Source organism: Aegilops tauschii, chromosome 3, assembly GCF_002575655.3.
Source record: "Aegilops tauschii subsp. strangulata cultivar AL8/78 chromosome 3, Aet v6.0, whole genome shotgun sequence".
Taxonomy (NCBI): Eukaryota; Viridiplantae; Streptophyta; class Magnoliopsida; order Poales; family Poaceae; genus Aegilops; species Aegilops tauschii.
This window is the reverse complement of record NC_053037.3, coordinates 318,218,789-318,231,060: the sequence shown is the minus strand read 5'-3', so window position 1 is coordinate 318,231,060 and position 12,272 is coordinate 318,218,789. Positions and strand designations below refer to the sequence as shown.

General features: G+C 40.6%; 2 protein-coding genes across 2 annotated transcripts; one reads left to right on the top strand and one right to left on the bottom strand.

Moving 5' to 3' along the window:
* Positions 1-1,191: 1,191 nt before the first annotated feature.
* LOC109744911 (uncharacterized) lies at positions 1,192-10,790 on the top strand. The gene is made up of 21 exons (XM_020304044.4): positions 1,192-1,550; positions 6,263-6,342; positions 6,429-6,515; positions 7,147-7,197; positions 7,292-7,409; positions 7,500-7,556; positions 7,657-7,721; positions 7,898-7,981; positions 8,070-8,120; positions 8,213-8,275; positions 8,359-8,405; positions 8,492-8,561; positions 8,649-8,711; positions 8,807-8,896; positions 8,978-9,016; positions 9,121-9,348; positions 9,485-9,570; positions 9,672-9,720; positions 9,821-9,901; positions 9,982-10,075; positions 10,184-10,790. The coding sequence occupies exons 1-21, from the start codon at positions 1,433-1,435 to the stop codon at positions 10,384-10,386; spliced, it is 1,824 nt and encodes a 607-aa protein (XP_020159633.1). The 5' UTR covers positions 1,192-1,432; the 3' UTR covers positions 10,387-10,790.
* Positions 2,370-5,248, bottom strand: LOC109744912 (uncharacterized). The gene is given in 1 exon segment (XM_020304045.4): positions 2,370-5,248. A coding segment is annotated over 1 exon segment (2,451 nt). The 5' UTR covers positions 5,000-5,248; the 3' UTR covers positions 2,370-2,548.
* Positions 10,791-12,272: the final 1,482 nt, after the last annotated feature.

The window sequence follows — 12,272 nt, the reverse complement described above, 5'->3', positions numbered from 1 at the left end:
TGGATAGACACCATACGAAAGAAAGACGGATCATGCGCTAATGATAAAGATTGCACCGTAGATAGCATTTAAAAAAATGATTAACAGGTAAAACAACATCATATTAGATTCTACACATTTTTCTAGTCAAATTCCATATGTAACATATCAAAGTTGGACTCGGGGTTTAAAAGATACGAGAAACACACCTTCCTTTATTATTAGCTATAGATATAGATATAGATCAGATATGCCGAACGTGGTCATTCCTCCAAATTGGCTAGATGATGTAGGGCATCTCGTTCTTTCTTCTCCCTCTACTCGCACCCACCCCCAAACCAGCACGGCTACCCACTCGTCTCTCCCCCTCTCAATCTGTGATGCAGCTGGATACTTTTTTTAAAAGCTTTTGAATATGCGTAAAAAAATATAATGTTATTTTCTAGATTGCGGGTTAAATTTACCAAAATATCAGGGGGTTTTCTGTAATAACTAAAACCTTTTTCTGGACTCATTTAAAACAGGACAACAGGTTGATTAAACGGAATATTAGAGGGGTTTCCAAAAATGTTTCACTTTTTGTAGAGAATCCCATGATATATCTGTTAATCAACCCGTTTTTAAGTGAGTCAAGGAAAATGTTTCACTTTTTGCGGAATACCCCTTGATGTTTTGGTTAATCAACCCGCAGTCCATTTAAAAATAATGTTACATATATTATTTGGGCACATTCAAATGGTTTTTAAAAATACTCATATTTTTAAAATCCTATCTTTTTGACATGTTATTTACGGTATTTGATTAGAAAAAGGTGTACAATCTGAATATGATGTTGTTTTACCTGTTAACCATTTTTAGAATGCTATTTAGGGTGCATTTAGAAAATATTCATATCTTTTAAACCCTAAATTCAATTTTGATATGTAATACATGAAATCTGATTAAAAAATGTGTACAATCTGAATATGATGTTGTTTACCTATTAACCATTTTTAGAATGCTATTTAGGGTGCAACCTTTATCAGTAGCGTACAATCCATCTTTTTCTCGTACCGGTGTCGATTCGGATTGGAAATGAACAGATTGGAGACAAAAGAAACTGTCTATACCACGCATGTAAACATAACCCCGACATATGGAAGATTAAGTAAACGAGAGGGTGAGGAAAGAAAAATGACGGAATATAAATAGTCCAAAGCCCTTCTCCCTCGTGGCTCTCTATCCCCTGCGCCTTCATTGCCTCCCCCCGGTTCCTTCCTCCTCCCCTCCCAAACGGCTGCGCGCTACCCCAGTCACCTGCTAAAACCTTCTCCACTGTCCGCGCGCGAGCGCTCATAAACACCAAACCGGCCCAGCCCAAGAGCACGCGCGCCAGCCGGGCTTGGGGTGCAGAAGGATTCGGGAGGAGGAGGCGGCGGTGGCGGCGGCGGATTGACCAGAGATTCCCGGCGAGATGAAGTACGTGCTGGTCACCGGTGGTGTTGTGAGCGGCCTCGGCAAGGGCGTCACAGCCAGCAGCATCGGCGTCGTCCTCAAGGCGTGCGGTCTCCGCATTACGTCCATCAAGATCGGTACGTGCCCGCCGCCGGCCGTGCGATGCTTTCCTTCCTCGTGTTCAAGAAACCGCCTTTTCAGGCTCCTGAAAAGGCGCTGTTTGGGGTTTACCGGGAGGGAGTTGGCTTTGTGGTTCTCGCGCCCGCCCTCGATCCGATTTCCGGGGAAAGATTTGATTTGCTTTGGTTACGATTTCATTTCCCTTTTTGGAGCGATTCGTGCGGCTCAAGGATGCGGGTGGGAGTAGGTGCAGGGAGGCCCCGCCCCGGGATTCTTGGCTGGGTCTGGTGGAAAGCCCCTCGTTCGAACATTCCGCCCGGGGTTTTAGGGGTCGTGGTGTAGGAGTGGATATGTGATGTTGATTACCTTGCCAATCTTTGGCTTCTGCGCGCGTGAGAGACAGATTTTATTATATCATCCTTTTGAAGAGATTGCTTCAGTGGCCTAGTGGGAGAGAGCTTTTAGACCAGCAAAGGACCTCGGTCCCGGTTTCTACTTTAGTAGCAGACCATTTTCGGGGGGCTACTAAGATCTTTTACGCGGTGCTGATTTGGGGCGAGGAATAAATGTTTGAGGTCTCAACTGAACAATGGTGGCCCATGAAAGAAAGCTTCTGACTTTTCCTTCACTGTCTAGCACTTATGCCTGTGCAATCTGAGCAGGGGCGGAGCCAGGATGAAATGCGAGAGGGGGCAAAGATGTAGTATAATTTTTTTTTCCAGAGAACTACTCCCTCCGTCCCATAATGTAAGAACGTTTTTGACACTAGTGTAGTGTTAAAAACGTTCTTATATTTTGGGACAGAGGGAGTATATACGAACTAATGGCTAGATCACTTAAAATCCCAACCACACAAGCACATATATAGTGTGTAAGAAGCAAAGTCATATATTTCATGAATATACTTATGAAAAGTTCATTCCCAAAGTAAATGTAAACTAACCACTTAAGGCACAAAAACTTGAGAAATCAATATGTCGTTCCTTTTTATTCATACGCCCCAAATTTCTAAGCTTCAAGCTGCATGAAAAAGAAACATCTTTAAATATGAGAGAATGTAAATACTGATAAATAAATAAAATAAGCTTGAGAACATTACCTCCTTCCGTTTCATCCCACGTCGGCTTTTCGCATGAAAGCGTTTAACTATCACCTCATTAATAATATTATCTAGCATTTCCTTTTCTACGAAGCAAATAAGGCTATTGCTCAAATAATCATCACCCATCTTGTTACGTAAAGCATTCTTCACAAGCTTCATTGCGGAGAAGCATCTCTCAACGGTTGCAGTGGCAACAGGAAGAGTCAGTACTAATTTCAAAAGTCGATAGACAAGAGGATAAGAAAAGTGCTTCTTCGTAGATACCATCAGTTTAGCCAGATCATTGATAGTTTCCAAGCTAGCAAATCTTGTATCATTGCGTACATTATCTATGTACAGGCAAAGCTCCTTCTCAAGATGCTCCAACTCAGTATCACTAAAGTCATTAGGATAAAACTTAGCCAACTTCAACAACTTCTCATGATCATAGTGACTAAACTGACCGCTTGGGTTGAAAGCAGACATACAACAAAGCAACTCATTGTTTACCTCATTGAATCTGCGATTTAGTTCTTCTGCCAATAAATCCAAGACAGCAAAAAAACAATCAACTCTATAATGATGCTCATTATTAATGCCAGTCCTCTGCCTTGGCTTCTTTGGATTTACGTACTCCTTTTCCATGTCCACAACTGAGATATCATTCTTGTCGCAAAAAGAACATACCTTGCTCAGGAGAGAATTCCATCCATGTTGAGATCTAAGCTTATCTAGCTCTCGCTTAACAGATTCCACATCTGATATAGCATTTACAATGTCCATATCCTTTCTCTGAAATGTTTTTGACAGCCCATTTGTTAAAGCTAATATAATCATCATCATGTGTAGAAAGAATGCAGAATCAAATGACCGTTAATATTTTAGAAGACCACTGGCTTGACGTTGCTTAGTAGCATCTGAGCCCTCTTCCTCCACATACTCTAGAACTTTTATCACCGAGGTAAACATCTTCGACAAACTTGACAAAGTGGTATAGTGAGAATTCCATCTTGTATCTCCTGGTCTTTGAAGAGAAAGCTCCTGGTTTAATCCGGACCCTGTAGCAATCTCTCCCTTACCAATTGCTTTCCTCACTTCTTCTCGATGGTTCTCTCGAAGTTTATCCTTTCTCTTGCAAGATGATCCAACGACATTCACCAATAATGATATCATATCAAAGAAATCTCCAACATCAAATATCTTTTTTGCAATGGCCACAACAACCAAGTTAAGTTTATGAGCAAAACAATGTACGTAATAAGCTGAGCTGTTCTCCCTCATAATCTTGGTTTGCAAACCATTAAACTCACCTGCCATATTACTGGCCCCATCATAACCTTGTCCTCTCACTTGTTGTAGACTCAAGCCAAGCTTTGCAATTATAAAATCAATTTTAGACTTGAGATAAGCAGATGTTGTTTCCTCCACATGAAGAACACCAACAAACCTCTCATTTGATAGCCCACATGTATCTACATAGCGTAGAACCACTGCCATTTGCTCTTTGTCGGAAACATCACGACATTCATCAACTAATAAGCTGAACACGCCATTGTCAAGCTCCTTCAAAATACAACTCAATACTTCTTCTGCAAAGCACTCAGTAATATCCTTCTGAATTGTTGAAGACAGTAACTGATTATTAAGTGGAGCATTTTTGAATGCTTTGGCTATAACATCATTGTGCATAATTGTATAATCCATCAACTCCCTGTAGTTACCTTTATTTGTAGACTCTTTTGACTCATCATGGCCACGAAAAGGTTGTCCTTGATGCAACAAGTATCTGCATACATCAATTGCAGCATTTAACCGGATAAGATGCTCATTCTTCTCAAGGTCGGTCTGTTTATACAAGGCTACAGGAATTGATTGTTCTGTTCTCATTAGATCCTCACATTTCTTTAGTGCCTTGTTATGAAAACTATCACGATCGCCCACATGAGTTGCAAATCTCTCTATTGCCTTCTTCCAGTTGACAAAGCCATCAACCACAAATGCATCATGGCCAGGTTTGTTACCTTTAATGTTGTCCCTAAACAAATAGCAGTACAAGCAATATGCCTCGTCCTCTACCTCACTGTACTCTAGCCAATTACGATGCAGATCATACCATTCGGGATTAAAATACCGCTTACTCTTACCAATCCATCTCGGTTTAAACTTGGAGGGACAAGGTTGATATGCCCCCCATGCCAGGTACTTTCTCCTAATCTCCTCATGCTGATTGACATTAAAATCTGTAAGTCTCTTCCTTTTAGATGGATCCCGAGTAAGCTTGTCCAGATCAACTATTTCAGGCATACTACCAGTCGTCGACTTTGCAAAAAATCTCTCCATTAGCTTTCCTGTCAATGCCAAATAGTTGAACAGTAAATAAATCATAATACCAGAAGGTGAAATATCACCATAGGCTTTATTCTACTCCAACGATTTCAAACTTGTTCATACAAAATTAGTAGATTTAGGCGTTTAGCAAGGTTCAGTCAACCTAATTATCAATTCATACATTACAAATTTACAATCTATATATGTACACAGGATATTTGATACATTTACTACTGAACAAAATAAAGATATAGAAATTAGAAGGAAAAGGCCAAGAAAACTGAACCTAGGGCTTACCTTGATTGATCAGCGCGACAGCGTCCACAGATTCTTTCCTGCCGGTGCAGAACGGCCGGACCCGAACGACGTGCACCGTGCGAAACTGCGAATCGAGGATGGCCGCCGGAGTGGCGTCGTGTAGTGTAGGTGCCGCGTACAGCCGTGGACTGCAAGCGTCGGCGGCTTCGATGCGTCAATCAGTCAAGGCGGCAGGCGGCGAACTCGTGATCTCCTGATTTCCCGAAGGCGATGTGCGTTTCCAGCGAATTGGGCAGCAGCCTGCTTGTATTCTATTTAGATGGGCTGCTGGGCTAGCTATTATTTCCTATACATGGACGTGGGCTTGAAATATATGACAGAAAACTGAGTAGAGGGGGCAAACACCTTGAGCTGAGCGGGGGCAACATTGGACATACTGGGCCTGGTATAAAAGGGCCCAAAAAACGAGTGGGGGCATTCGCCCCCACAACCCAGTACGTAGATTCGCCCCTGAATCTGAGGCCAATATTTCCGGACAATGATCTCTGCAAGTTACTTGGCGAGTTCCCAAATATCTGAACAAACTCTCAGATTTGAGCTGATATGTTTTCATCCATTTGTGTCCGTGGTAGGAAAGTTGGAACCGGTGGTGTGAAAAAGACTGGGTTCCCCCTCCCCTCGTATTTGTCTTTGAGATGCCTCGTGCTCTGCAGGCCTCACGGATGTTGTTTAGAATATGCTGATTTATATATGGCCGTGTCACGAACCATTAGATGCCAGCTTAGCGTGTTGGAATTTGACTTGATTCATTGTCATACTACATGTTTTGTTTGCTCCTAGTTATTCTTATCCAGTATCACCTAAACACTGCTTTGTTTTTGCTGTTGTAATCTTGTAGCCTTGTGGCTTCCTGTACCATTGCGGCACTTGGGCCTTGATTGTTCCTTTTGCCTTGTAGAACTGGTGGCGGCAGGCCAGCTAATACTTGCTCGATTGCTCCTAGTTGCTTGCTTTTGGCCTCATGAGCTTGACATTTTATATTTGCTTTATCTCAATATGCAGATCCTTACCTCAACACTGATGCTGGGACTATGTCCCCGTTCGAACACGGTGAAGTGTTTGTGTTAGATGATGGTGGCGAGGTACTGACATAGGACCAAGTCCAAGTGTGACAATGGCTAGGGAATGTTTGCTCACCTCATCAAGTATTGTCTTGTGCATCTTGCAGGTGGACTTGGATCTTGGGAATTATGAGAGGTTTCTTGATATTAAACTCACCTGGGACAATAATATAACTACTGGAAAGATCTACCAGGTAAGCTAATTATTTTCTCATTCTAAAACTTTATCTATATGGCTTTCGGGTCTGCAGGAACAGTGCGTATTTAAAGCCACACCCTCAGTTCTTGGGCATCCAAACATTCAACAATTGTTAAACGTTTCAGTCGATGTTGACGTTGATATACTTGTACTTCATAGGAAGGAAAAGGATGTATTTGTTGTGTTATGTCACTAGAGTGTAGAGTACATTAAGAATGAAGAGAATTTATAGTACTCCCTCCGTTCACAAATATAAGATGTCTAGTAACTTTTTTCTGAATCGGATGTATATAGACACGGTTTAGTGTGTTTGTTCACTCATTTCAGTCCGTATGTAGTCCATATTGAAATATCCAAAACATCTTATATTTGTGAATGGAGGGAGTGCTATTGAACAAGGATATATATGGGCACTAGCATGTCTAATATGTGACATGGTGAATACAGTTTTTTTTTTAGAGCTTTCTCCTTTCGGCTTTTATTCATTAAGCGAAAGCTTCTCCGACCGAATAATCTCAGTCAGAAAGCCAGGGATAACAGAGTAATTTGTTACAACATCTGAAGCTAAAGCTTTTCATACCAAGCTGTTCTGAAATTTCTTATTTGCTTTTTTTTGTTCATGACAGTCTGTTATTGACAAGGAGAGGAAAGGGGAATACCTGGGAAAGACTGTCCAGGTGAGGACCACATTATGCACACCATTTTTTTTCCTGGTAACTACTGTATGTATGTTTCTTCAAGTGCTTATCATTAAACCAATCAATCATCAAGGTTGTGCCACACATTACAAATGCCATACAAGACTGGATCGAGCGGGTTGCTATGATACCTGTGGATGGCATGGACGGACCAGCTGATGTCTGTGTGATCGAACTGGGTGGAACAATTGGTGGGCATGAGATAATTAGTTATTTTATTTGTTTATTTATGTTGATTAGCTGATGTCTGTGGCTTGATTATGTTGTCACTACTGCTACAGGTGATATTGAATCTATGCCATTTATTGAGGCTTTGGGTCAATTCTCGTATCGTGTTGGTGAGGAACTTACACATTTATATTGATACATAAAAAACTGTACTGTCTTTCCTGGGTTAGAGGGAACTTATCTTCTTTTGGATATTATTTTGGTTGCCAGGACCTGGTAACTTCTGTTTGGTGCATGTCAGTCTTGTTCCAGTTCTGAATGTTGTTGGTGAACAGGTAGCCAAAATCCCTGGTTTATTGTTTTATGATGTACTCCCTCTGTAAACTTTTATAAGACGTTTTAGGTCACTGTGGTCTTATAAAAGATTACAGAGGTAGTATATCTTAATATGTGAATAAAATCATTTTAATGTCACTGCCTAATATTCGTCGTTTCTTATTTACTTCGATAGAAAACCAAGCCGACTCAACACAGTGTGCGTGGTTTAAGGGGACTTGGCCTCACCCCAAATATTTTAGCTTGTCGCAGTACAAAGGTCAGTTAGCCCTTATTTACTTTGATGTTGTATGTTACTTATATTTGTTTGTATTGTTAATCTCATTTTTCGCACTTGTATTTGACAGGAACTGGAAGAAAATGTGAAAGAGAAACTCTCCCAGTTCTGCCATGTGCCGGTAATTGAACTGTAAATGTTATTGTTAGTGATTGCTTCATATTCTTGGTAGCTAATTTCCCCTGATAGCTCATGAACAAATTTGTTCTGTAGGCAGCAAACATTGTCACTCTGTATGATGTTTCCAATATTTGGCGTATTCCTTTGTTGCTACGGGTATAGCACATCTCATCCTCTGTAGTAATTCATTTTTGTTTCCTCAACATCTGTTTAGTGCTGAATCCTATTTTGTCCCATAGGACCAAAAGGCGCATGAAGCTATTCTTAAAGTTCTGAACCTTGAAAGGTTTGCCTATAAATATCTAGTCAGTACGTTTTTGTTCAAGCTGTAGTGTGTCAGTGCAATAAATATTTATGTGTACACATTTACAGCTTTCCTCGTGAGCCAAAGTTGGATGAATGGGTTGCAAGAGCTACTATGTTTGACACCCTTCAGGATATTGTTAGTTTTTCCCACTTTGATTGTTGGCTGTTGCCCTCAAGTCTTTTTATTCTTAGTAGTTCCAAGTGACTAATGGTTTCATTTCAGGTACGCATTGCTATGGTTGGGAAGTACACTGGTCTATCTGATTCCTATCTCTCTGTGTTGAAAGTGAGTTAGATTTGCACAGCTATACTAGCCTTTTATGCCTTCTAAATGTTTGCTAGTGTCTAACAGTCGAATCCGATGCAATTGCACAATTGTAGGCCCTCTTGCATGCTTCAGTTTATTGCCACAGAAAGCTTGTTGTTGATTGGGTTGCTTCTACAGATCTTGAGGACTCTACCAAAATTGAGGTTTGGCAGTCTCCTATTGTTCTATCTGTTCGATCTGGGCTGTTTTCTTTTCTTACACGACCCTTTTTTTCTTCTTCTTAGGCACCTGATGCTTACAAAGCAGCTTGGAATTTATTGAAGGTGAGGACTTTTCACCACCAAAAATGTTCTACACTCGAAGCTGAATGGTGCCACGTGTAAAATTTTAATTTCCACCATGATTATCTAAAGGTCTTTCATTTCAGAGTGCTGATGGCATTTTAGTACCTGGTGGCTTTGGAGATAGAGGTGTTCAAGGAAAAATTCTGGCTGCTAAGTATGCCCGTGAAAACAATGTACCATATCTTGGTATATGTCTTGGAATGCAGATGGCTGTCGTAGAGTTTGCTAGGCATGTCATGAATCTCCCTCATGCGAACAGCACTGAATTTGACCCCAATGCCAAGACCCCATGTGTTATTTTTATGCCTGAGGTAATTATTTTGTGAAATTCACAACTTCTGTTATTAATGATCACGCTGGTTGCCATAAAAATTAATGGTAACAAAGCAACTTTTTATCAGTTCCATCCATACCTTGGAGTTAGATTTCTATTCGTTTTTGTTTTAGGGTTCCAAAACACATATGGGTGGCACAATGCGCCTAGGATCAAGGAGGACATTCTTCAAGGTTGCTGATTGCAAGTCAGCTAAATTGTGAGTGTATATAGTCCCTTCTCTAATCATTTCCCTATGCCTAGGTTTCATTTTATTAGCATTCTCCTTACATAGTTGTGAGCTTTCTCACTTTTTTTTAGGTATGGAAATGCGGATTATGTCGATGAGAGGCACCGGCACAGATATGAGGTCCGGCTTTAATAATTGTGTGTTTATAGCTGTGATGAACATACGAGTACATTAAGTTCTTGCCTGTTCACGTTGGTCTGAAACATGTTCCTCTTCACAGGTGAATCCTGATATGGTGCCAGAGTTTGAAAACGCTGGACTTAAGTTTGTTGGCAAAGATGAGAGTGACAGGAGAATGGAGGTTTGACTAAAACCATGACTTGCTTGAGAATCTTTCATTTCATAAACATTCACGCCTTGATCAAGTTGCTAATTTTCTAGATAATTGAGATACCCAATCACCAGTATTTCATTGGCGCACAGTTTCATCCTGAATTCAAGTCAAGACCTGCGAAACCTTCTCCACTATTTGTTGGTAAGCTGTTTGATGTCTGTTCACCTGTTGAGGAACATTTGCCCTATCATGCTTTGAAATGGAAACATGTGCTTAAAAACCATATGTTAATCCTCGTTTGCATTTTAGGCCTAATCGCCGCCTCATCTGGGCAATTGGACAAGGTGCTGCAGGGCTGCTCCAATGGCCATGTGATTCCTGGCAAACATCAATTCAGCAATGGTCCATACACGCCGGCTGCACACCAAAACACAAACGGGCATGCGAAGAAGCTTGCCAATGGTGTAGCGAATGGAACATACTATCCCAATGGGAATGGTGTCCATGCCTAGCTAGCTCAAGGATGTTCTCACCCTCCTTTTTTACATTTTTGCAGTTGGTTGTTGAATCAGTTTTGTCGTGGCTGGCTAAGCTACCATGGTCGCTCGAGGAAGAAAAAGTTCTGTACTCGATGTGGACTGTCTGCAGGGGATTGTGCTCGTTCGGTGGTTTTTAGTGAAAGAACCGAGCTGGATCTGCGTGAGTGGTGTGCTTCTTCTCTACCAATTTCTGTAACAAGACAGCAGAAGTAGGTAAGAAGAGTTTCCGTGCCGTATATCTGAAAAAGGAAAGGCTGGACGTTGTATTTGTTTCGAGAGTTGGTGTTGAGATGTAAGCGAATTTGGGTGTTCGGCAGTTTGTATTTGGACGCGGTTTTGTGCTTTTGCACAAATAAGTTGATGCTTTATATCATGTATCTGACTGCTTTGTTATAGTGCTTTGCATGCTTTTAAGCGTATAGGGAAATTTTATTAGTAGTAACATATAAAACAATAAATTAGTTTCATTAGGTTAATCATACAATATATTTTTGTGCCGTATAGATTTGACGTGGATATCAGCATAGTTTTCTATCTATATTTCATCAAATATCGAGAAGTTTGACTTCAGATGGTTAGATTAATTTGGAATCTTGGATTATCATGTGTCGAGAAGTTTAGCAGTGATCTTTTGTACTTCCTTCGTAAAGAAATATAAAAGTATTTGGATCACTACTTTAATAATCTAAACGCTCTTATTTTTCTCTGGTGATCTAAATTTTCTTATATTTCTTTTACAGAGGGAGTACTAGTCTGTCTCATGTGTCGAGAAGTTTAGCAATGATTTGTATACTAGTCTGTCAGGATTAAGAGTGTTTGGTTGATATTATGTTCAATTGGATTTGAGATACTGTTTCGTCGGTCAGGATTGAGTGTTTGACTGAGGTCATGAGGTAGTAGATTTTGGGGTGATTTGTGTGTTTGGTTGGGGTACTGTAACAGAACGAGCTGGTTTCTTAGGGAATGTTTGAGCTAGGTGCTCGCACACGAATACGTCACCGTATACTCTCGACGCCGGAGATGATGTATCGTAGCTCATGACAAAGGAGACCTGTCCGAAAGCGCGGTACGCAAGCAATTTAGTAGGCGCTTTTGTAGACCCGAAGCCTCGCTCGTCCGCGGGGAGGGGGGATTAAGTGGGTATGGTCTGCCCAAGGTCGATCTGACCGGCCCTAGGGCCTCGTGGGTCTCTGTCCTTCAATTTAAAAAACCCGAGAAGTAAGATACTACCTCCATCCTGGTTTATTGGTCCCCATTGTATTTTGTGTCAAATTTTGACTATAGCTTGAGCTAACAAAATGTTCATGCATGTCACAAAAAATTATATTATTAAAAACTATGTTCAAATACGAATCCAACGATATAATTTTTGTTGACATGCATTAATATTTTGTTAGCTAAATCTTTGGTCAAAATTTGGCACAAACTACAAAGGTGATCTATAAACCAGGACGGAGGTAGTACAAGGGAGAGGGATAAAAAGTAGATGAACACAAAAAAGTACTTCCTTTGTTCCTAAATGTAAGTCTTTTTAGAGATTCCAATATGCACTGCATACGAGGCCAAATGGGTGAATCCACACCCTAAAATAGGTCTATATACATCCATATGTAGTTCGTATTGAAATCTCTAAAAAACTTATATTTATAAACATAAGGAGTAATAGATTGATTTGTTCGATTGTGTGTTGTTTAATCGACCGTCATCTCCAACATATATAAAAGGCGTCTGGACTTCCCGTACAAAACAAAAGGACTCCCAATTTCATCTAAAATCTTCAAACTTAACCGAACTCGGATTTAGGTATGAGACAACAGTTCGGTTTTTGGTTTCTACAGGCCATATACTACCTTGGATGG